At 37.3% G+C, this 26,421-nt stretch overlaps 1 protein-coding gene across 1 annotated transcript in view; it reads right to left on the bottom strand.

Moving 5' to 3' along the window:
• Positions 1 to 26,421, bottom strand: part of NR3C1 (nuclear receptor subfamily 3 group C member 1) — a 73,527-nt gene that overhangs the window by 10,636 nt on the left and 36,470 nt on the right. The window contains exons 2-5 of the mRNA XM_026063198.1: positions 19,976 to 20,139; positions 15,609 to 15,725; positions 10,242 to 10,520; positions 7,060 to 7,204 (exon numbers count right to left, since the gene is read on the bottom strand). Coding sequence (XP_025918983.1) covers positions 7,060 to 7,204; positions 10,242 to 10,520; positions 15,609 to 15,725; positions 19,976 to 20,139 — 705 coding nt within the window. The remainder of the gene's footprint in view (positions 1 to 7,059; positions 7,205 to 10,241; positions 10,521 to 15,608; positions 15,726 to 19,975; positions 20,140 to 26,421) is intronic.

Genomic DNA, 26,421 nt, shown 5'->3' with positions numbered 1-26,421 from the left:
TTGCACGTGATTTTTTCTTAGTAGAAACCATTCACAGAACAGTGTTGACTTTGCAGAGCCTTCAGAAAGCTCTGGTGAAAACCAAAGCAGTTCATCCGCGGGAAGCGGCAAGGTTTGACAAGCATTTGCATTCTCGCAGGAACCACCGAGCAAGTGCTGAGGCCCGAGGCGACACCAGACAACCAGCCAGGGACAGCGCGAGGCCCCGGGCAGAGCACCGTAGCTCAGCCTTATTGCAGCCGTCTCCTTCCATCTACGCTGAGCCTTACACAGCCGACTGCTGACATTTTATCACGTTTGCAGCGATCCTGCTTTGGTGATTGCCACTCTAGTCTGATTTAAATCACCTCGTATTCCTCCTCTTTTTTATCAGGTATCTCAGAAAAGAAAACACAAGTTAGGCACTAGGCGTACGTTTTAGCTCAGTGAAAGCCTATGTAATCCACACTTAAGGTACAGATGCCTTTGTGTGGGACAAATGTTGATGACAAAAGCATGTGATGATTTTCAACACTGCTGTGAGTCACTTAGTTCTGCTAGGTCTATGAAAGAATGAAAGCAGTAAACAAAATACTGCTATTCTGAAAACAGACAATACTGATTCCACAGAACTAGTTACAAAAGAATGTTAAAAAAATTCTGGGAATAAGAGAACTGATAAAAGATGGTTCATAAAACCATAAAAGCTGTTATTTTCTTTATGTTCAAATAATGCCAATACAGATATTCAGAAGAGCATATACTACAAGTGAGATCAAGGATTTGACCTAAGAACAGCAAACAGCTAGGATGATGAGCATGCAAACATAGTCAAAAATCTAAGACACGGGACTTTCAAAAGCTTCTTTCTAAAGCTATGCAGCAAATAAATGACATTCTTCATTTGATGAATGCAACTGTACATTACTTACTGCTTCTCACTGTAATTTTATGTGCACTGTGACACAAATGGGAGGCCTTAAGCTGATATAATAGTAGTGCCAACTCTAACAAAAGCATGTTTTGAATCACAAATTGTGGAAACAGTTATACAATACTACAAAATCACAGGTTTTTACAGTCCCCAAATACTAAATGATGGTCTAAAGCCTAAAATTTATTGAGCTGCCAAGCTTTTCAACAACTTGAATTGATTTTTATATATATAAAATATATATTACATATAAAATTGCCAGCTGATATAGACACACCCACATAATAAATCATTTTTGTTTAAAATGTAAAATGATGAGCTTACTGAATATTCAGACACTAATCCACTAAAGCATATTATTTCTACCCAGAAATGAAGTACAGAAATCTAAATTTAAAATATTTTCCAAAACCTTAGAATAACTCAAAATATATTGTTGCCCCGTCTTGATTAAAAGCAGAACACAATTTTTTTTTTCATCCTACCTGTTTGGAGAGGAAAACCTGTCAATGGCTTATTCACACTTCTTTTTTCCTTGTGGAGAGAATTCAGTTGTGGAAGGAAATGCCAATTTTATGTACTAGAGGACTAAGCTGTGCCTATATAACTCTATGGCAATTTTTCTATCAACTGAGGTGGGAACTGGATCAGGCAGTAATTGCCATTCAACAGTTTATCAACTGCAGGAGAGCACTAAACCTTTCCCATTGTCCTGCCTAGGTTTACCATCACCAGCTCTTCAAAGTCCTTTATTCTATTCCTTCCTTAAATCCTACAGCTGGAAGTGGCTGAGTGAACCACTGCTACCTTCACTGCCTCATCAGAGGACCATCTGCAGCAAGTTACTTTGACTACCCCGAGCCCAGCTACCACTATTTAGCTTGTAAGAGTTGAAGAACAAGACAGAGGCCTTCATTTCAAGACTTCGATTAACTGGAATAGTTAGGAGCACAGAAAAATCAGAGACAGAAAGAATGTCAAAGTGACTTATATTCTTGCAGAAACGATAGCCGGATCTTCGGAAACTCATCTTTCCCTCTTCCTGGTTTCATAGACAAATTAAAAGCTTAATTTTACAGATGTAGCATCTGAGTTACTGTTTTCCATTTCCGCTTTCATATGAACATTAAGCAAATGAAATTTATATGTTCATCCTTTATGAGGCACACAAAGTGGAAAAAAATGCTATATATAATACTATGGATCAGTAAGGTGAAGCTTACAACTATGGCTCTGCTGTGGTGAACCATCCTGCAACAAATGCTGGGGAAATAATTTATCTTCATAGCACAGCAACTTTATAATTCATCCTACTCAACCCTACCAGACATATTACCTTAGGATAACCAATATGTGATAAACAGTATCCAAATCTATTGGAGAATTTTTGTGKTTTTTTCCCTAAATAAATGATAAAAGTACAGACATAAAATATTCAATAGGGAATTCAATTTTTAGAAGACAACTGGTCAAACAACTAGGCTGCCAGCTTAAAACTGAAGAAGAGCAGAGTTTAGTTATCTTCTCCACCATAGACTGCATTGATGATACTCCAGGAAATTCAGTTATGGAGGGTTCTACATAAGTATGAATGAATTGTGGCATTCAGCGCTATAACAACTAAACTTTCTAAGCACTAAGCAAAACACGTCCACTGATTTCTGTGAAGTTTTCTGTGCGTTCACATGGAAGACATTTGTAAATGCTAAGGATCCGTTAGCTGAAAATGTAGAATGACAAGATTCCTAACAGGTTAGACAGGTTCTTTACGTACAGCCCAGTAACATGTGCTTGCCTGAAAAGCGTCCACGTGAACAAGTGGATCTTGCTATTCCATATCTAAGTAGTAGCAATAATTTTACAGGGACAATACTGCACAGGGCTGGTGTAAGGAAAAATGCATGAAAGACTAATGGTACTCAGATTCTGCCATGGAACAAGAGAAGGACTTATCACCACAGAGAATTCAGTCTTAGAAAAACATTTAGCACAGTTAGGTCTGCTTAAATCCCCAGGTTCTGAGAACCCTTCACAGAGAGAGTTTCTCTTCCTGAAGCTCAAAATATTGAGTTGTACCCAAATATGAGTAGGACAAATCTTCAAAACTCAGAAACTGAATAAAACAAATGTTTCTAAAAAAGCATTTAAAAATCAAAGACAATCAAAATACAGGCTATTGCACTTATCTTTAATGATACAAGTAACAGAGCTGAAGGGACTGTATTCCCCATTATTAACTTCCCCTGCTCCCATTAATAATAAGGATGGGACCTTAGCTCTCAGTGGGAGATAATCTGCGACAACTCAGCAACTTTTCCTGCATTCGTATCACCGAATGCTTTACCTGCGTTACATTGCTGCAAGCTACAGGTAACGATGGCGCAAGGGAAGTGGTTTGAGACCAACTCTAGTTTATTACTGCAATGAAGATATAAAGGAAGAAGTGTGGTGATAAAAAAAAGAATGTGATTACAAGCTGCATGTCTATTTGGTTTCTTGATTTAGGATTTTTGTCATAAAACCTACAAATACTACAAACCAACACGTCATTTCTGGCTAGAAATGCACTCTGCAGTCTCTTCCCTTGTACCAGTCATGTTCCTCAAGTGTCACAGCATAATCACTGACAATCAGTGTTTTCAGGAAACTATTTCCAAATGCTAACTTCAAAGAGGGAATACCTATTAACACAGATTACAGGTTTCTCAGGTTTTCTGATACTAGAATTGACTTTGGCAATATATTTAGAATTATATTAAATAATGTAATCTTAACAAAAATACAACTCTGAAGATGCATTTAAGAAAAGAGCTGGTTTTTTACTCCTCAACTTGTTTATACTTACATTTAAGAAAAATAAATACATCTTCAATTTAAAGGCTGAAGCTTGAAGAGACAGAAGACCTCCTGGAACTCCTGTTTTCTAATTCAATATGGACAAAGAAATATATAATTTTGTTCCATTCCTCCACTGAAATGTCTTGAAACTGGAATTAATAAATATGAGGGCGAAACAAATTCTTATTTACAAATGAAAAACGTTCATATAAAGAACAGATGTGTGGAAATGTCATTTGCAGATCCCCAAAATTAAAAGTTTGAGCAACTTATGCCTCTTTGTCTTTACATCGAAATTGGAAACTATTGAAACTATTGCAGACAGCTTCGGTTAACTGTAAAAATGACCCTGATCCTAAATTTCAGGCAATAAAAATTAAGGTTGTGATTCTGTTACACACGCAGCAGCTAGTGGTAACTGTCTAAACATCTGGTTCTCACATCAGGTAAAGTTAACCTACCCCTCTGTGTCAGACCTGTTCCTAGCATACCGTAAGCATTAAGCGGAGTAARTGCTTTAATGGCAGAGGGGGTGTTTGCTGGATGAAAGATCACTAAGATGCGTCTCAGAAAGTAGCGTTAGTGACACCGTCTTTAACTCCGTACTGAATAAACCCCAGAATGGCTTTTAGAGGACACTGTGTGGCCGAACTGTCTTTGGAAGGATGCAGCAGGCAGAGAGGGAGGACACACGACTACTGCAATCCAAATGCTTTTTCCTTAGTGTACATGAAGCCTCTCTTGCCCACGTTTCAGCATCAGGAATAACGTTTCCCCAACGGCACTGCCCTTCTGGTCTTCCCTGAAGGTGTTGTGCTTCATAAACTGTCTTATAACTTATGCAATGGTTTTATATATTATTCAGTATTTGCCATGCTTAACTCAGACGCGGCTGTATTTTACTGATGAATGGTATATACAAAGTTATAACCACAGAGAGATTCACGGGGAACCTGCAGCACATTGGAGGAGGAAAAGTCAGAAGAAATTGCAGTTCTCTCAGTGTACATGTTTTACTGAAAACAAATGTCATTTTGTATAAAAATCTATATTCCAAAACCGTAACTAGAATAAAAATTGAAAATTAATACTTAGTAGAATAGGATAAGTCTTGCACATTTTTTTGAGAATACAGAAACATTCTTAACTGAAAAGCTTTGTGGTTTTGACCCTGTGATAAAACAGCAGGAGACCTCTGACTTAAAGCAAATTAGATGCTATTACTCTTATTAGTGACAATATCTGTTATTTGAATTAATTCCACCACATGAAGACTATTTTATTCCAGAGACATATTCTAAGGATTTTAATAAACATTAGTAGAGAGATGGGCATATCTCTCCTGCCCCTCACCTTTTTTTTTTTTAAACTAAATAATTACTACAAAGAAATGATTAAAGTTTATAAAAGCCTCGGCAAATACTTACACTGAAAACATTAAGGGGAATAAATACATGTACAATTAGAAAGGTCTGAAACATAAGTGGCTAATCTCTTAGAAAATATAAGAATTACTAGCTTTTTTTTTTTCTTCTAACAGAAAAGATTTGGGACATGTGACACTGAAGTGCAACAGGAGCAAAAATATTAAGACTACTATCTTAAAAAAAGCCAAAGGAATTAGTATTGCCTCCATTTTAAGGATAGAAAAATGGAGACAGTTAAATAGTCTGATCACACAGTAAGGAAAAGCTACAGTAAATTCAAAAATCTGAAATAAACTGGAAAGCAGTTGCTATCTGTGTGACAGGACAGCTTCCTAATCCACTCCTAAACATTGACCAACAGACCCTGCAACGTACCGTCTTCCCTATCTGTCTTTTCTGGACTGCAGCTTTGTAAAGCAACCTCARCTTTGAGCTGTAAGTTTGATAAAAACTAAGAACTCAAAGACCCAGCATGAATAACACATTGTCACTTGTACCTCTTTTCAAATTATTCTCTGAAATTGTGATGCTGAGAAAGTTTTGTGACGTACGTTTCAAAAGCCCCTATACAGCCATGTTTAATAGTTTCAGTCCCCACAAACGGATAAGACAAATGGCAATTCCTTAGTGACAGAATCATACTAACTGAAATCTGCAGACAGATAAACTAAGTTTTGAATGGCTCCGGCCGGCAATCTCAAAGATTTACATCTACAGGCTATTTTCAGCAATTAATTCAAAACACAGACAAAATGCCTGCACAGGCTTTACAGATATCGCTGGCCTCTCTGGAATTGCAAGACTGAAAGATCACTTGAAAAGTTTATTAAAGACTGCTTGGACATTCTCCCACCTCCCAGAAGAAAATGACTTTTACAAATGAGCTGAAGGACACAGAATCTCAGAAACTGCTTCAAAGTAAAAGGCAGCACAGTATGACAGTCTATCAAGATTAATTCCAGAATACTTCCCAGGATAGGAGGGTTTGCAATGGAATATTTGCTCTCCAGACCGGAGGCAGAAAGGCATAACCTGATCTCATCTGTTACTACACCTTTTTAGTAGTATCTGGGGAGCAACATAACCATGCATATATCCACACAAAATGTTTGCAGCTATTGCATCTCAGATTAAGCCTTCTGTCTACCATCTCTACAATCCTGAATGTTCTCCTCCACTCCTGTACGACACAGAATTACTACAAAATTACTATTATTTACTTGAAAAATACAAGAAACAGGATGCTCAGCTCAAGAAAAAAAAGACCAAACATTCTAGAAAATTAAGTTCATCTTGAAAATTGATATCAAATTCACCAAAATAAAACAGAGCTACATTGTTTCCATTTGTAATCTTGCTTTTTTTAGCCAGATTTTAAATCAGGTTTAGATAATTAGATCAATCCTATAAACGTTCGACTAATCAAGGATTCAGTTAAATTGAGAGAACCATAGTATTACTTTTATACAACAAGAGTACAAATATATAGAACATTATGCAATTTGCCAAACTTCGCTTTCCATCCCAAACAAATTTTTAGCTTTAGCTTGTTAGCTCAGATAAAACTAATAACTATAGTGAATGGTGCAAGAACATTTACAATATGGAACATTTTAGTACAAACACATACCCACAAAAACTTGATAAAAATAATCTTAAGATCTAAAATACTGTTCTTTCATATGACTTATTTAAAAACCTTAAGCAATCTGTTAAAAGAAAGTAATGTTGCAAATGACAAACTGATTTCTGACCTTTGCACGAGTTTGTTACCTAACGATACACCTTATGTAGGATTTGACCTCTAAAGCGCAAAACAGAAAAATACTACAGTCTAGTATTACCCTGATAAACTGGGAAGATGACTTATATATGACTTACTCATTAATAATCAGATCTGGTGCAAAGCACAAGAGACTTCCATTTGATTGTTTATATGATCTCCATCCTAAAGCAAAGGCCATTAGGAACATCCAAGAGTACTGCAGAAGGGTCATTTGGTCATCTAGATGTAAGTTTCGGAAACCTGGAAAAAATAAAAATTGAGGTTTGACAGTACTGGTTGCAAAGAAAAAAAAATTTTTAAAGTATCATGGTTATCATCAGTACAACCTATGTATTACTAATGTATATTACTATTTTAAAATGTGTATTTCATAACAATTTCTGTAACTGTGATGACAGCACCCGAAACGACAAAAGAATGCATGTCAAATTACAATCATTTGATTCTATCAAGTACTGTACTTTAGATTACATTCCTGGAGAAAGGAAAAAAGAATTTATAACAAACAAACAAAAAAAGGTTTCTTATATGAAAGTTCTCATTGACTGAAACAAAATGCACTTTGAAAGGGGTGCAGAATTTCAGCGCCATTTTCCAGCTACCAAGGTTACATGCAAGTGCTTAGTATACCACTAAGGAATCCTTAGCCAACGCAAAAATTTGCACATGTAGAAATTAAGCACTGCAACCACAGAACTCAAATTATTTTTTCTGGGCAGTATGACAGACTACATATGAGACTTCAGAGGTTTGAACAGAAGCCTTTAGCATAACCCAATCTTGAGCTGGTTTGAATGTATAACTGTTGATGATATAACACAGAAAGATATGCAAAAGAAAGCAGCATAAAGAACTCTTGAACCTTCCATTACCCATTATATATGCATTTACAGGCATAAACTTTCAAAAGAAATTCTCAGGGTCCCACCCACAAAAGCAAACGCAGCCTGAAAGCCCTGGATTCTTACAGTCAAGAAGGTAGTTATCTTCTGGATGAATAGAGAGTGTCAGATGGGTATTTCTTCATAACTATTACAGATATTAGAAGGGAATGTAATATTAAAAAAAATAGAAGATGTGTGTGAACTTATCACTGGAACTGATGGTCAGTTAAAGATGGATTAGAAAGACAGTAATTATATTTAATATAGACTAAAATTCATTTGGCTATCTTCCAAAAATAACACTATTTTTTACTTCTTGAGACAGCACTTTACTGGGCAATAAATGGTTTAGCTTCAAATTTTGTTCTTATTCAACAGTGTTTTTATACTGAACTTCAAAGGGATGCCTCCCATTGCTCATCATCATTAACTACTCCTAATCTTATAAGGATATACAGAATGAATAGAAGCAATGAAGGCAACAAGGAAACATACAAAATCTTAAAATTGGTCCCTTGAGCAGGCTTAAAATGTAGGCAGCTTTTAATTTTCAAGAGTAGTTTTTATCAAGTCCTGCCTACATTTAACAAGAAAAGACTGTGCCACACTGAATCCTATTAAAGTCTAAATTCAAGTTGATTTTACTTAATTTCATTAGACGCCTGACATCTAAAGAGTTCAGCACAATGCTGTTTCCTGAAGTTGTTTAATAGATAGCATACAGTGGATTATTACATACCAAAATCTGGTATGTCTGAACAACTTCAAAAAAAGCTTTTGGCTTTGGAGACAGCAGTAACTAACATTTACTATTTCTAAAATACCAGCAAGGAATTTCAAAGTTATTTCAAACTTACTGCGTCAAATTTTCAAATCTTTACTCAAACCTTCCTCAGGAAAAAGTTGTTTTGAAATCCTAACTGTAGGATTGCAGGATATAGCACGCAGCAACCAATGCTGGATTACTGTTAGTCTGTTTGATGTGATACAATTGATAAAAGTATATATAAATTAAATATTCTCATGAAAAAGAACCTTAGTAGTCATAAATAGGACTATAAAAGACATATGAGAAGAACAGTTCCTATTAATATAATTATTAAGTAAAAGATTGGCTTCTCATGAATAGTATATGTTCTAACATGAAGAAGGGCTTGCCTACTTTGAGAAACTGTTCAGAGGAGATGATGAACACAAAACTGTTTCATAAAAATTATATCTGAATTTGTATTTCAGAATAGTAGATGGTCTCCTAAAGACTTACCCTAGAAGAAAGTATGCACATGTGAACTTTACCTAATGTGGGCTTAGCTAATCCAGAGTAACTCCCCTTTGCAGAAAAGCCCTGATGGACATATATATCTCTCTAGTCACATCTCCGCTGGCCATACGTATTTGGGTCTAGTCTTTCTTTTTCTTTATTAAAAAGACATTTTTAGTGGGTTTATTTCCCCTTCCTCAAAAGTGAGACCATGAGGTAAAATGGAAGAATAAATTTCACGATCAGACTTTTTTTTAGCTGGCAGACCTGTTACGTGGTGTTACGGTTGGGCAACACGTGCATTATGAAAGTGTGTTTGGCTAGGGTTTTCGAAAACAGATAGCTAAGAGTACTGACTAGAAGTGAAGGTAAGAAAAATATTTCTCGTCTTTGTCCCGTCAGTAACATACTGATCTTCAACTTTACTGTGTCCTTGACCTTTCCTACAGACATACAACAGGACGATATACATTATGTCCAAGGCTGAGATTTGACATTACTTCCTTCTTCTGTAAGGCAATTGCTAATTCTGTCTTCAGAGAGGAGACATAATAGCAATACGCCTTCCTATTTCCCCATGTGACAGCCAGTTTAATAGCATAGCTTCAATGCTTGAGAGAAAAGGAACATCTTGACTTCCACTCTGGACCTGGACACTCAAATGACTATTCCCAGTCACGAAAAAATTACAGATATGCTGAAGGGTAGGAAAAAAGAGCCATCCATGAATATAGTCCCAGGCAAGCCAGTATAAAGGATGGGTACTGCACCAGTCTATGAAAGCCATGAGAAACTCACTGCTAAAAATAATGAAGAAATATTTAACTGAGAATTGAGGTGGAACTACAGCTAATTAAAAATTAGTTGCCTATATTATTTTAAAAAAACAATCTGTATTTTAATATTTTTATAACACTCAATGGTCAAAGGGTTCAACTAAAAGGACCTTGTTTGTAATTTTTTGCACCTGTATTTTTTCTGCTTTTCCACCCCAAAAGTATTTGGGATAGGAATCAACTCAGATATTACTAGAACTTTATCTGTGAAGGCCTTGAAAGACACCAAATACAAAGACAGACTTTTAACTATAACGAAGAGACTGCATTTTTTAATTAATGTATTTGCATATTACCTGGTATTGCCTTTGCCCACTTTACTGCAGCTACTACTTGCCGTCCTCCTAGCATGTTGAGAGTGGACAGTATACGCCAGCTTGAGTCGGGCACAGTGCTGTCATAGCCTGAATACAGAACTTCTGGTTCAATGACCTCCAGCAGGGAAACAAGGGTGGGGGTTAGTTGTGGCAGTGATGCAGGAACTATGCTCTTGTTTGCAGGATTTTCAGACGCATCCCTCGTTCCCGTTACACTAGCCTGCTGAATTCCTTTTATCTTCTTCTTTGTTTTTCGAGCTAGGAAAGTTTTTTTGGAAGTCACAGGTTAGATAACGGAAAGAAACCACACAGTAACAGAAAGAGCAAATGCTGCTTTAATTTTCCTGCATTTGCAGGAAGCCAATTGAAACTTTTAAAGCATTTTTCTCATAAAATTGTAAATAATTTCACTCTAATGCCAACTAAATGTTTTGTGAAAGTACTCTTAAGTTTTAATGAAAGGCACATTTTCACTGATGTTTCAAAATGTTAAATAACATTTGTTGGAAGGCCTGATCCTAACATTTCTTTTACACACAAAATTTCAATGAGACTTCATGTAGCAGCATGACACCTGTTTGAAAATGCTTGTAGGACCAGGCACTTTATAATTTGCTTAATATATTAACTATAGAAACCATGCAGAGGAAAGGAAAGTATATAGGCAAGGGTGGGAAGTTAGTGAATCTGTGGAGCCAGGGAAAACATTTTTGGGAAAGTGCTGGGCAGGAAGAGACATTTTCTTGCCAACTGCCTTGCATATAAATCACTGCTGCAGTAATTAAACCATAAAATTCATATGCCAAATAAATAAAACATCACACAGAGATGTTAGCTGTAAGCTAGAGAAAGCTGAAGCAACAACTTATAAGCATATTGTCAAATAATGGAATCTCCTACTTGGCTTTCAGCTCTCTTGCATGTAGTCTGCAAAAGTGAATATACTATTTAACTGAGACTGAAATAAAACCCAATTCTTTTCCTATGCCTCAATTAATTAATTAATTGATTTCTATTCTGGAATTTCAGAGATGGACCAATAGCACATAAAAATATCATGTAATGTGGTTCCTTTGTAGGAACCAGAAATTTAATGACCAATGAAGACTCTCTAATTATCAGAAATTTATCACCTTTGTAGATTAACAGAATATAATAATCCCCTCCTGACCCCATTTCTCCCACTGGCTAGGACAGAATTTCCAGAAACTTAATTGCTAAAGATAACAAATTCTCTGCAGACCYTGCATAAATTGCAGTTTTTCAAAGGTTTATATACTGACCACATTCGCACAGATTTTCATGGGGGAACAGCAAGAGTCATTTCCCTGGAGCTTCTTGTTACTCATCTAAATTTTGAAATTGCTGCTCCAAAATCTATTGAACATTGTTCCCCCCCCCCCCGCCCTATTACATTACCCTTGTTCTCAAAAGCAAATGAACTGCTTTAACTTAAATTTACAAACACATGCCTTCAGCTTAACTCTGACACCTGGTATGGAGAATTTCCAGCCCAGAAAGTCTGATAAAATTATAATCAAAAGAAACAGATCTGATAAGAAAAAGTATTATGCAAGAATTTATTAGGCTGTGCTACTAGACCTGACCTAGCTGCATAGTTACAACTCTCAAAAAAAGAAGGTTGAGATAATGTATTTCTTTCTAAGTTCTTTTCAAATATAAAAAATACTACAAATTTAAAGCCAACTTCTTAAGGCAAATTACAAAAGATAAGCCAAACAGATAAACCCAGCAGGGAAATAAAAGTATCCAAGGTGTTTTGTTAAACAAACTAACAAACAAAACCCTGGAATCCAACAGCATCCTATGGGCTTCCTAGTGTATTGCGCTAACTGCGGAGCGCACAAACAGCTGCCCAGCGGGCACCTGGCCTGCGCATGGAAGCAGCGCAGGCAGCTCATGGTCTTAGGAGATGAACCCAGGGAGACAGAGAAGTTCTTCAGTTAAGTTTTAAGGGAAACTGTAACACCCAGGCTAAAAGCCCCACTGCAGATCAGATAGAGGCAGATATTGTGGCAGGACGGCATGAAGCTGGTAAACAGGGAAACAATCTCCCAGACGGGACCTCTCCACCAGACATGGCTACGTAGCCCCTGGCGCAAAGGATGGGTCTTCAGACCATCACAAGAAGTGGCAGGCAAGTCGGCTGTCATTTGTGATGCCATACTGGCTGGCCTGCCAAAGGCAAAGGGTTCAACACTYATGAAGCAGCTAGACAGTCTCTTATGAAGCGCTGAGGAGGAGCCAGTGGTCATAATCCATGAAAGTGCCAGCGACACAGTGAGGAACAGGAAAGAAGTTCTGGAGGGAAAATTTAGGCAGCAGATAGAACGTGAAAGACTAAAACCTTCACGGAAACACTACCTGAAATGCCCACTACTAAGCAGAGGGCCAAACAGTGTCAGAAAGGCTTGCAGAACATGCACATCACTTCTGAAAATAGGAGAAAACAAAAAGGGTGCCAAAGAGTCTCTAGGGACATTTAATGATGAAAGCGTAAAATGAGAATTCAAAGAAATAAAGGCTATCGTAGGAAATACCATTATTCTACTGTATAAATCTTTGGTACTTATAGCTTGATAGTTGTGTATTTTTCCATCCCCCCCCCACTCCATCTCAAAAAAAGCAAACAACAGAAACGAGAAAGTTTCACAAGAGTGCTAAAGAGGGTCAAAAATAGGACAGATGACTAAAAAGATTAGAATAGAAAACGATTAAGTAACATAGTTCTGGTGTATAAAGAACCATTTTTGTCTCAGTATGAGAAGAGATGAGAACTAAATTATCACATGGTAGATTTAAAACAGAAAAAAGGCAGTATTCCACGCAACACCTAACTGAGCAATTCACTGCCATGGTTTGCTGTAGATGTCAGAAACTTACATATATTCCAAAAGTGATTGGACAAGTTCATGGGAGAAGTCTACCAGCAGCTACTGAACATAAACTATATCCAAGAAATGCAGGAGGTAAAGATGGCTGGAATGCAAAGATGATGTATGTTGAAGAGAGGCTAAGCGAAAGGGACCTTCAGCCTGACGTGACAGGACTATTCTGATCTCTTGCTATTCATTAACTGGTTTGCTTATAATCATTATTTGGTAGTTGCTCAAAGTGCGCCTTTTATGCATTTAGGATACACCTGATGGCTTTTCAAAAAGAAATTACTGTCTAAAAAGTATGCAAATTTAATTATTATCTTCTAAACAACAGTAATTCTTGAACTGTGATCCTAAAATAGCCAAGATAAAAGGAACACTAACTTTTGGGGGTCTGTTCTGCACTTTATGCTGCCTCAGTTTTCTCTTCTACTACTACTTCTGTACGACCAATTTACCATCTGTTCAGATTTGTCTGATAAATCACTGCTTTCATAGTTCTYTCCTTTTCACTGTTTCACACTACCTTGGGTTCTTCCATTTTTTGCATTGCTAAGTTTCTAGGTCCCTTTTCCCTCTCAGTCAAAAAAGCTATTTCTTTTTTGCTTTTTCCAACAACATACATCATATCCATCCTCCAGAAAAATCAGTATTCTCTAGGACTCTCTGTGCCAAAATTCAGGCAAGCAAAGTATAGTTGGAAGGGCTCCAAACTACACATGGAAAAGTGGCAAGTGTCTGAGACATCGTTCAATTTTCATTTTCTCTGGTGCAGAAAGGCAACTCATGCAACATGTCCTAGAGCCTGAGGTTAGCTATATTGGAGTCTACTTTAAAAAGAGTTCACATACACTCATACAGGAACGAAAAGGCTTAATATTAAGTAGCATACATATAAGATGCTTTACTCATGTAGATTAATTTACACATTTGAAGTACTTCAATATACATATTTTTTAAACAACCATGAAGAAAAAAATAAGAAAAAAAAGTCTTAAACCAAAATGTATTCTTTTCCACCTTGAAATGAAAATTGTGCCTTTCTGTGTTACTCTAAACTTTCTTTAGGCTTTASTGGCCACAGCAACCCCAGTAGGGAATACACGTTCCTACCCTGGACACCAAGCCTAGGTAAGTGGACTCCCCTGCCATCACCTTTGAAGTGCAAGGTCCACCCGCTGGCAGAGTCTAGCAAGCTGAATCTAGCCCCAGTGAGACACTCACTCACAACCTCACTTACTTTTAGCATTTATTTTTGAATACACTGGTGTAGATTTTGGCTGTTAAGACACATACCCTTTTTTCCTGCATACAGATCACAAATAATATGTAAACAAATCAACCCACCCCCACAAATTTCTACTCCAAAGTATGGGATTTATTTGTAAGCATGCGATATGAGGGGAAGCATATCAGACTGCGTTGGTTTTTTTCCCTTCTGCTGTGAAGAAAGGGGCATGTAGAGCCACCTGCAGGGCAGAAAAACTGATGATTCATCAGCCRGAGAGAATTTAAAGCAGAAAAGAGGAAGAAAGAATGTGCTAACATAGACTCTTCCATGAGCATTCTCTCTTTAACATAACTTTGCACTTACTTTTTACCAAAGAACCTTGCTTTTGCTGAAATGAAAACTCTGTTTATATTTGCATCAGACAAATACATTTTTGACATTTTAATTTTATCCGACAATTTTCATTGTACAGGTATCACCAAGATAACTATGCTAGGAAGTACTGTATTAATTGCTACAACTCAAGGAAAAAATATCGAGYGTAAAATACATCTTACAGCAGGAAGAATGTTTTATGCCATTTTACAACTGCTGCTAAATCTCTAGTTTATGCGGTCTTCAGTTTCTCATTAGCCATCCAGGATTTAGCAGAGAGCAAATACATAGTATATTTATATTTGTTTACTATACTATGCTTACTAGAGAGATTCTGACAGATGCTTAAGGACAAGAACCCACAGCCTGAATAAGAAGACCTTCTTTTTCTTCGGTTTGAAATAGAGGCCCCAGTCCAATTTTAGATCCATGTCCCTGGGCTTCCCCCTTCAAGTCGCTTCCCTAAGAACGGGCATGCACAATATTTCCTTACAAGACTTCTGTTAGAGTTCTGCTGTCTCCGATTCAGTGAAAAAGAAAACAAGATACGGATATGTGCTGACAGGAATAAGAAATAACCCTATTTTTTGTGGATGACTCACTTATACCGAACATATTGAAAGACAGAGCTATTGAGTAAGGAGACGAAAGTATAGGAGAAATCTAGATTAAAAAAAAGTCTTTTTTTGCATTAAAATGCTTATACATACTGTAAAATGTGATATGTAGTTTTAACACATTAAAATGGTGCTCAGATGCTTGGTTTAGCTTCATAAGCAGCATGACAGTCATTGCACATGACTCAAAAGAAAAAAAGGGATTTAAATATTTTAAAGTTACCTTCTAGGTTCATGCCAGCTTGAAGACATTTCCGGTAGCGGCATGCTGGACAGTTTTTCCTCCGGATTTTGTCAATAATGCAATCATTTCTTCCAGCGCACAGATAATTGTGCTGCCCTGTATTCACAAAAACAAACAAAATAGCCAGAAACCCTACAGTTAGTAGTCAGTATCCATATGATTTCCTACTTCTAAACATCCAACACAGTTCTTTTACTTATGCACCAAAGCCAATAAATGTAGGAAGAAATCTTTTTTGCTATTCATCAACGGGCAAAATCTATTTTTAAAACTATTTTTCTCTTTAATTTCTCAAAGCTATCCTCTAAATGCTTCCACAAGAGATGTAAAGAAATTCATAAACACGTTTTATAAGTATTAATTTCAAAGTTTCTACAGATATATGGACAGAACGTTCATTATTTTAACAGTCAAAAAACTTCCTCATTGTTTTTAGAGGCTGAAGTGGACAAACTTAAGTTCTCTGGCATTTTTATGGATTCACAGATTCAGAACAGAGTTCAGCATAGAAATATGGCAAACAGAACTAAAAATAATTGAATTTCTTAGCTCTTAAGAGTAGGGCAACAGTAGACAAGAATGCTATTGATTCTTAATTATTTGAATCGTATGAATAGTTGCCCAAAGATAACCGTGTAGAAAAAAATCTTATTAAAAGACATCCTCTTCCCAGCTAGGGATCAAAAAACCAGGTGTTTTCACACCTTTGATGGGGATAAAGCCGATCCCTAGGCTTTTACGTTGTATTTCAAGGTCTTGATAGTAAAATAGTGAGAGAAACAAAAGCATTTTCCAAGTACTGAGTTATTAACAACAGAGCGCGATTGCTGTCCTAAGAATCTTCTCGCAGAAAGAGCTTGATGATGGAACTTGTTCCAAACCAGCTATGAAAGTTACGGGTATGCAAAGTCCATTACTATGGCTTTAGTCAAGCTTCTTTCCAGCAAAGTGTTTCAAGTTTCTTGATATTCCAAGGAAGCCCTGAGCATCTTCCTAAATGAACCCCCAAAGCCTTTTCATTTAAAGAAGAGGAAGTCTTAAGGAGCCTTTTGTAATCTTTGTGTTCTAAGATAAATTAGTAAATAGACCTATCAATCATCGTATACCATTAAAAGTATATTAATACATATAAAGCAAATATATTTGTATACACACATGAAACAAACAGATAAATATTTGTAATCACTGCAACAGAGCAGGGAGTATAATTTCACGTTTCACAAAGATGTTTTACTCAGATCATGGTATAGTAAATACTGTAAATAAAGATACTTCAGCTGTAGATTTTTCTGAGCTGTCCCTTTTTTTTCCCCTCACAAAGGGCTTCATCTTCATGAAAATATTGCTTGGTTTCTTACATTTACTATTTAGCCATTCTTGCCTTTTTTTGCTGAAGGCTACATTATTTCTTTATATTACATTACATTAAAACTTTCTTGCCACATCAACATTTTGTGAAAAAAGAAGGGAAGCTGATTCCACATTCTGCTTCACTTAGTCTGAACGCTGCCCAGAAGACATGCCATTTGCACAGAAGAATGCATTCCAGTTATATTTGCTGCTTAAAAAACAGACAACRATACCAAACAAATAATATAGCGGTAAAAATTGGTAGTGAGCAAACTGAGATGTTTCCAAGATAATTTACTGCAGAAATGAGCAGTCTACAGAGAGCCCAGAGTACAACCTTGTTCTACATCTTACAACCCGGAGCACAAGTATTTGGCTCGAGCTCTGAGYGCTTTGAAAATATGAAGAATGCAAGACTCTCTGGAAGAGAACGGGAGTAGCGAAAGGCTGTTCTGACCAAGCTTGCATAGTATGTAACCTGTAGTATAGCACTTAAGGTCAGTGTCTGCTGAGGGGCACCTGGCCTACCTGGTGTCCAAGAACCAGTATATAAGCTGCCGGCATTACCGGCATCCAAACAGAACAGGCAAGCATACCTGTCCTGGCTGGCCAGCCAGTCCACTAATCAATCGTTAGAGCATACTGGCTTATAAAAAGGTCAGAAATGGTGCAGAAAGGATTTGGAGCAACAGTGCTACAGAGACAGAATTAAACAGGCTGAAGCAGCAGCACAATTTGGAGCACAACAGGAGGCAGAGGTGCTGGGAGGGAATTTGAAGCACGGAGAAGGTGTGAGGAGCTGAAGCAAGGTGAAGAAAAGGAGGTGGGGAGGAGTGACGAAGATTTGGCAGGAGGGTGGGGGTAACATGTTGGAAGGTGAAGAGGGTTGATCCCAGTACTGGAGAAATTGGATCGTGAGGGCTCTGGGTTCTGAAGCACTGTGACAGTAAGAACCAGATAGCTCTGGCTGTGCCGGTTCCTCAAGACAGGACCCGGGGTTGAGTGAATAACTGTACATAAATGTGCAGTCACTGGTCCATCTCTATCCTCTCTCTTTTCCTCCGGTTCTGCTCTTTACTGAAGGAAATATACTTTATACTAATTTTTGAGATACTAATAGTTCCAGTATCCTGTTTTTGTCAGTGTGTATGTGTATAGAAAAAAGCACAAAAAAGACTTTCAGGCTAAAGGCTGCATAACCAACATGCAGTTTGGTGGATCTGTACACTAATGGATGTCTAGTAGATATTAATACAAAGGATACTGGAGAAAAAAATTCTTTCTATATGTATTCCAAATAAGAAAAATGCCTATTAAGAGATAAAAGTGAATTATTTGTTTCTTAAGTCAATCTTAAAATGAATAGATCTTGAAAGAGCTCCTGAAAACATCCATGGTATTTAATCAGAAGAATTAAGGTTGAGATAACCTGTGAAACAATAAAAATGAAAGTGAAGGTAAGTCTTGAGGAATTTATTGCAATTCTTCTGCTACAACCTTGCTTTACATACTTAAAATTAATACAGTTTATATAAGATGTGGCAAGATTGTGTCACTGATCAAAAGAAATTATTGGATAGGTTTTTTTTATGTATCAATACTTTCCTCATTTCTTTAAGCTTGAGAAGGACAAAACTGTCGCTATGATATATATTCAACTCCTACAAAATACTTTTTTTAGGGGATATTCAGTGACCTTATTTTAATCCAAGTTACAGATAATTATTGGCTCCAAACAAAGAGCCTGGCTCTAAATGGGAGCACAACTCCAGATGGGACCAGTTGGGAGGCACACGGCTAGCTAAAGCAGCTCAGCAATTGCAGAGACAGCTCAGCGCTTTGCATTTGAGCTAGTATTGTCTCTTGTTATACTTCAGAAACAGCTCCGGCTTGCCACAGAACGGACATCCTTTTTTGCTGCGTCTAGCAGGAATGAACTTGACTTCTCCCATCCCTCTGAGAAACTCTGGAATTCCATAAAGTTTCCTACTGCATCATTAAGAGAGCTGGGAACTCGGAGGAAGCACTTCTTCTGAGCACTGAATCCTGATATATCTTTGTCAAACACAGTCTCCCTTTTCTCATGTGAAATCCAAATTGCAAAATGGTTGCAAAAAATAATAGTCTGATTCACTTCAAAATATCTAGTAACAACTGCATCAAAAGGGCATGAGACAAGAAACCTTGTAGAAGATTTTTTTTAACTAATGAAGACATAATTTTAGAATACAGGAATCACTGTCCTTTGAGAGACACCGAGAATATATTTCACAATTTGTCTGCTTCTCTCTGGTTTGAAGCAGAGTCAGGCATTGAGGTACAACCTATTTCATTACCTAATGGCTACTTATGCAGCTCCCAAATCACACATTACTTACAGGGTCCAATTTAGTTTTCCAACATTTCTATTTTCTAGAATGATTTTCTTCCTGTTATTAGAGAGAAATCTCAATGGTCCAAAACCACACACACATTTCTGTTACCCCTAGCATATCACACATGGACGTTTATGTAATATAATCAATACTGCTTACAGCAAAAACTGTACAACTATCGTGATCATGCATATGCGAGATTTACCAAGTTTCCTGTACAGTATTATACAAAAACCAGCTAACATTAAAAGTCACAAACTTCATGAGTCCTGTCTCCTGCACACAGACACATATCTGTATATAAATAGGACAAACAAACAAAAACAGCGCAGTCAAAGAAAAGGAAAGAAACAAAAAGCCAAGATAACAATACATCCTTTTACACTGTGAGTGAATGGGAGCATTTTATAAATGTAAATGCAATCTATGCTTCAGATAATCACACCATTATCAATGTTATTTTACTATGAAAAGAACAGTGATATAACGTTTGGGGTTTTCCAGTAGGATTCTACAAATAACATGGATTCCAGTGAAGTTATTAGACTGTTCAAAACAAATTATTTTTACATATGTGGATTTTATGTTTTTAAACAGCAAATTCTTCAAAACATATCTTACCTTCCACAGCTCTTTTGAAGAACACTTTGCAGCTGCCACAAGTAAGAACACCATAATGGCACCCAGAGGCCTCATCAGAGCAAACCAGACAAAGCTTGGGAGGTGGTCCCGTCGTTGCTGAGGTCGTGGAGGGAGAAGAACTTACATCTGATCTCATTCCAGGGCTAAAAAAACAGCATAAGGATACTTTTAATTAAAATCTATGGATTACTGTCAAACATATCATGCATCACTGCAAGAAACTGATCGCCCTTATCCTCAAATACTTAAAGCTCTGTACGCTTAAGTTCACTAGACTTTGAAATTGTTAAACAATGAATTTTGTAATGCCTAAGTAAAGCCAGATAGATTTTTCACCGCCTGTTTGACTTGGTCAAATTACTTTACACATCTCTGAAGCCATGTTTTCTGTGCCATTACCCTAACCTCTTCAATCCACTCAAACACACGCTCGTTCCACACTGTCGTCATTACTGTCACATTCCCTGCAGTAAGTCCTACAGGAGTTTCCTTTCCACCATCATCATATGGAGTTCTGCTGAGACACTTCTATGCAAGAGGCTGTGCAAGTTAAGTTTATATACATCTATATTAATAAATAACCTTTTCTCCCAGCATTTTAGAAAAAGAATATTTATTCCTAATCTAAGGATCTGTTTTCCTACGTAAACATATACGCCATCTTCAAATGAAGAGTTAGTTTTTTAACTATTGTTACTGTTAGAACCACAAACAGGACCCATCATAAACACCTTCAAGCTGCTCCCAGCCGTAAGGGCAGAACCAACAACGGTTCTGACAGAGATCACCGGCCAAACGTACCCAGCACATGCGAACGGTCCAGACAAACCTGATGAATTACCTATTTAAGGCTGCCTCAGCACCTCCTTGTTGAGTTCACTTATACAAAATTTAGACCATTTAAGCATACAGTACAGAAATTTCATTTAAGTGTTTTTCACATAAAATTTTGTCCAAGAAGGTTCCAGCCACTTTCCAGATGAGACTAGAAAATAACACTTTTTTTAAACCTTTGAAGCCTTTACAGGGAAATGCTCCAGGGCATCCATATTTCCTGATGTGGACTTAAAATTTTAGTGGGGGCTGGCTTTTGCATTAAAAATTACCTTTCCTCTCCTCAAGAAAATCTGACCAGACTTGGTTACACATTTAAAAAAAATCATAGTTCTCAAACATTCACAAAAACTCAACTTCCAGTTCAAATTAGAGTGCTCCAACATTTCGAAGGCCTTAGTTTTGAACAGATCCCCTCCGAATGTCCCATCCCCACAGAGCAACTGAGAAATATCCAGCCCAGTGTTTCAGAGAGTCCAGGAACTTTCTCTGCAATGTTTGCTTACGCTCAGGAAGGAGTTAGATGATAAAAGCAGATGCAAAGAGCAGGAAACCTACAATTCAAATACCAAGAGGAAAAAAGTCAAATGAGAAGAAAGAAATGTTTCAACAAAGTCCGTACTTTGATGAATATGGGACAGAGAAAAGTGAAAATTACTGAAGCTAGAGAAAAAAGAATTAGCCATATAGGCACACAGAGACCTCAGGTACACGCAGAAAAAAACCAAAAAACAGAGGCTGAGATGAACTGGGGGAGAAGGTGACCTGGATCTAAGCTAGAGCAAAGACAGCAGAGCAATAAAAGAAAAAACGGACAAGAAGAGAACAGCACAAGAGGCTAGAACATGCTGGAAGAAGGGCTGTGATAAGAAGACTGAAGAACAGAAATTAGGCCAAATGAGAAGAATAAGACTGGAAGGAGGAGTGAAGGCTTCAATAGAAAGGGCTGGCAGTGAGAATGAAGTGGAATGAGTCAACACTGAGGAAAAGGAGAACAGAAAAAGCCATCGAGGAAATAACAGTTCTTTCCAAAACATGGAAAAGAACTGAAATCTGTCATATCACTCCTTTGCTTTCAGAAAATAACTGTGAAATACAGTAATGTTTCCTCCACTGTGTTCCTCTACAAAGAGAGGCTGACAACTATCACCACCATCATCAGCTACTCTGTCAACTGAAGTGGCAGTCATTTAATGATTCTAATCAGGTCTATGATCCACATGATGGATTTTCTGTGTATTCTAATTACGTTTTCTTCTTTTAAAGACTAAAAAATTATGCATACAAAACTATAGAAAAAGAATGTTAAGGTTGCACAATCAAGCACTCAACATCTAAGCTCAGAATGTAATTCATCCCAGTTACCTTTACTTGGTGTCCTCACATACGTGCATCTTTAATTACACGCTCACCATAATTTTTACAAAGCTTGTCTGCCTTCTTCAGTACAGAGGTGATCTGGGAATGAAYAATGTAATGTAATGAAGCTGCTTTTTGTATGGTCCTGTCTCCCCCAGTGCAGGAATCAGCAGACAGAAGCTCAGGGTTATGGGTTTGCAGGAAAAGAAACCTCATGGTGAAGGCAGCTGAGAACACAAACCTACTCTTGCCTCCACGACAAAGCTCTGCGTGATGGTATTTGATTAATATCAACCAAACTTTTGGGAAACAAGCAAACGGTGTGTTCCTGTCTTCTTGATGTAGAATTTGAGATCCGACATACGATTTGAAGAAACGCACATTATAACCAGAAGGCAACGGAGCTGTGCTTTGAGCACGCCACTCAGCTCCTCAGTCGAACAGACCATGCATTCTGCAGCTCTGCCCACCACACGCCTGGAATTAGTGTACCTTTTCGAAACAGATATGCGTATTGCATGCAGTAGGCAGGGCTGCTTTTCACAGCAAGTCCCGGCCTTACTTTGTATTCATAAAGATAAGTCTCCGTGCTCCTTCGGACTGCCTCAGGAAACACAGAGCAGGCTGCTAAAGCTGCCAGCGCAATTCATTCAGAACCACAGCCTGCTGCATAATCTCAGATTGCCTCCAATAATTGGCCATGTGTGGGCTGCAGCTTGCGTATCTCTGATCAGGATAAGACTCAATATCATAAGAAATCAGGTTTTAGGTATTTCAAAGTAGGGATTCCAAAATTACTGAATAAATTCACCTGAGTTTAGTATCTTTGTGCGTCAAATAAAAATTGAAGTCTGAAATGCTCAATATAGCCCTAAGCATCGAAAAAGCCCATCTCTCTGCAGAACTGGATTTATATAATGTGAAGCACATGAGGATTTTGGCCACACAATTAATTACAATCAACAACAAAATACTCACTGGCCTCTTACTAGTCGAGCCCAATTCGCTCTTTGCATTCCACGAAGCAGAGGTCTGGACAAAACAGTAGGTGGTCGATACAAGGAAAGGCTCTATCATAATGCAGGCCCAGACTGGGACCAATTATGGTTGCATACTAAACTTCTCAGTGCTTCGCTTTGCAACTTTAATGAAATTCTTTATATGTGTTTTGTGAATAATATTGCTAAGGTGTAAAATTTCCTCCTGCAAGAATGTACAGACAGAAGCACCCTATACCTAAACTGGTTTCACACGCTCTGTCACTTCAACAATCAACCTCACTTTCAGGTTTGAGACTTCACATAGCAATAGCGAAGAAGCTTTTACAAAGAAGTCCATGAGAAGCACATGCCAGATGCTGCTGACACTGACTGCTGTTTGCTTACAGAACGTGCATAAATACCAGAGATTACCTTAAGCATATGCAAAAGATAAAACTATACTTTACTAAGACTCCCAACGAAGAATCTTTTGCTTATAATCCTGTAAGTGTAGCAACGCCTTAAAAATAACACAGGCAATGTCAACATCCTAAATTACTATCTCCTTTACTATACTGCGGGGCAGGCCTGGTTTTTCACTAAGATTTCAGAAAGGAATCTGACGATAAGAGGCAACTTGAGGCTTGGGAACCTATATTTGATTCTTCGGTCCCTCCCAGCACTCCTGTCTAATTGGACAAATAATTTAGATGACTTCTTCAACTACAAAGCTTTCTTTCCTTATCATGTGAGACATGCATTAATTTCTTGTATTCTGTTTTTCTGCACCTTACAGATCTATTTGGAAAATGGAATTAAATTGTTTCTCTACTTTGTAGTGTCACAAGCAAAAAATTATATTACTAAACTGGGTGATGATTGCTTACCTCAAAAAAAACCAAAAAACTATTAAAAACAGTAGTCCACAGTAATCACTGACCATTCAAAACCTACTCTAATTTGCTTTATTTCTAAAGTTTTTAGGCCCAGTAGCTCCTTTTCTTATACTAAAACATCTCAGTTTAAATGCTGAAATATACAGCTAAATTTTCAACAGTGCTGGCAGTCTGTAATTTTAAGTGAGGAATATAAATTGAGAACTTCTGACCATTAAACTGTTTAAAAACAGAAAAAGATGGAAGCATCTTTCTAAAGACAGTTTGAAGACAGCTAATTTAGATACAAAATTTAAATTCTTTATACCTTATAAACTTATGACAAAAGCATTTTTAAGGAAACATTCATCAAGTGTCACAGAAACTATGGTAGTGCCAAAACATATTCTACTGAAACTGTTCAATCACCTTTAATTTTTAATAGGGCTCGTTTTCTTTATGAGCACCATAGAAAATGTAATATGAGAAAGAAAACAGATGATATGACTTACAAAACTAAAAATAAATTATTACATTGATTAATAAAGCAGTAGCCAGCAATCTAATCTGGGCTTCTGGCGTATCTTTTCAAGCTTGGCTATATCAGATAAGGCCACTATTTACTAACTGTATGGAAAACTGCCAGATACTGCCTGTTCCCTGGTTGTGTAAAATAAAATTCTGTCTGCCTGAAATATGGAGAACAGTATGGATTATAGAGCATAAGAACCAGATGCAAGAATTTCACATATCAGACTCTAAGCTAAAGTGAATATGTAAGAAATGTGATAGTTCTGTATCTAAAACAAACTGGCTTGAGGTTTAATACAAGACTTTTACCTATACAGTATTAGGGTGAGGTAGTAAAAGGCAGGCAAACACATACTAAGAAAGGAATAAGAAGGGGAAAACACAATCCAAGTGCTATAATAGCTAGAAAGTATCTTTTTTATTATTAGCAGAAAGGTTTTTAAAGTCAACAAAAACCTAATAAACTATGATCCTTAACTAAATGAAAGAAAAAATAAACATGTACAAAAGAGACTGAAAAAAACTATTTTCCAAATGTATATTTCCAAATTTTCAGAGTACCAGATTCGTAAAACCTTTAATTGTTTTGGAAGGAAAGGTATTAGCTATTTAAAAGGTAGTGAACTCCATCCACATGTATTTTTTGAAATTATTTATATTATCTAACTTTGTTTGTATATTTGCATTTGTTTGCTATTTCTAGTCAAGGAAATGTGGAGGGAAAATGGAAAGACTTAAAGAAAAGAAGATGCAGCTACAGAAACTAGCTCTGTAGAAATTATGCCGTTAAACTAAAACCATTTTGTTGTTAATCATTGACCAGAGACTTTCAAACCAGGCTCAAGGTTCAAGCTTTAATAACGAAGGGCGTGATAAAATTTGCGGTGGTGGGAATTTTTATTTCGCAGGGTCCTCTTCCACGGAGGGTCATTTTTTTTAGCGGGATCCTGTCTTCGACGGGCCAGGCGGCCGCTGAGGGCAGGGTTAGGGTTAGGGTTAGGGCCAGGGTTAGGGTTAGGGCCCCGGCGGGTGGGTGGAGGAGGCTGGAGCTGCCCGGCAGGCGGGAGCAGCAGCGCTAACAGGAAAAACAGACAAGTGAGTCAGAAGCATAAACAACAACAAGCCTCTGGCAAGATTATTAAAACTGAGATATCAGATACGGTTGATCATAAAACTGACAACCCTGTAATTAACTATAAAAATTTGAGCAGAAAGATGTGACTGATAAAGTTCTTCACTCTTCTGAAGAAGCCTTTCTTCAGCTCACTTGTTCGCTACTGGGAAAAAAAATTTGCTTTTTCTTTTCCTGCTTTCTTCTGTCTTTACTGCGAAGATTATAAAATCTCGCTGATACAACACAGGATGCATACATTCCTACCCATGTTACACATCGATAAACACTATAATATTATTTAAAATACATACTACATTCCTGTTACTTTACGTTATTAAATGAAAAAATCTCCAATGAGATAATGAAGAGACAAAAACCCTTCAACGACTGTAATTATTAGTCATTTACAACCTACAATTTACAACTCTTTACTAGTGAATGAAAGCTTAGAGTTATAGCTTCAATCACATTTGATACTAAATCAYGATAAGATCTAATCCACTCCGGCTTACAGAGCAGTGGAAGAAACACCGTGATGCCGAAGCACTGGCACCGYCGGCCCATGCTAAACTGGCATTCGAGCAAGCACAGTATTACGGGAACCAAAGACGCTGCATCCTAAACTCAGGTGCTGTGTACGAGACAGCAATTTAAATGCGAAACTCCTTTTAGTCCCCTTTTCGATCCCTTTAGCTGAAGTGAAATCTGAAGACTTGCCCTAATCTCTGAAAC

The sequence above is a fragment of the Apteryx rowi genome, unplaced genomic scaffold (assembly GCF_003343035.1).
Source record: "Apteryx rowi isolate R43461 unplaced genomic scaffold, aptRow1 scaffold_2, whole genome shotgun sequence".
Lineage (NCBI taxonomy): Eukaryota > Metazoa > Chordata > Aves > Apterygiformes > Apterygidae > Apteryx > Apteryx rowi.
This window is presented reverse-complemented; position numbering and strand designations above follow the sequence as displayed.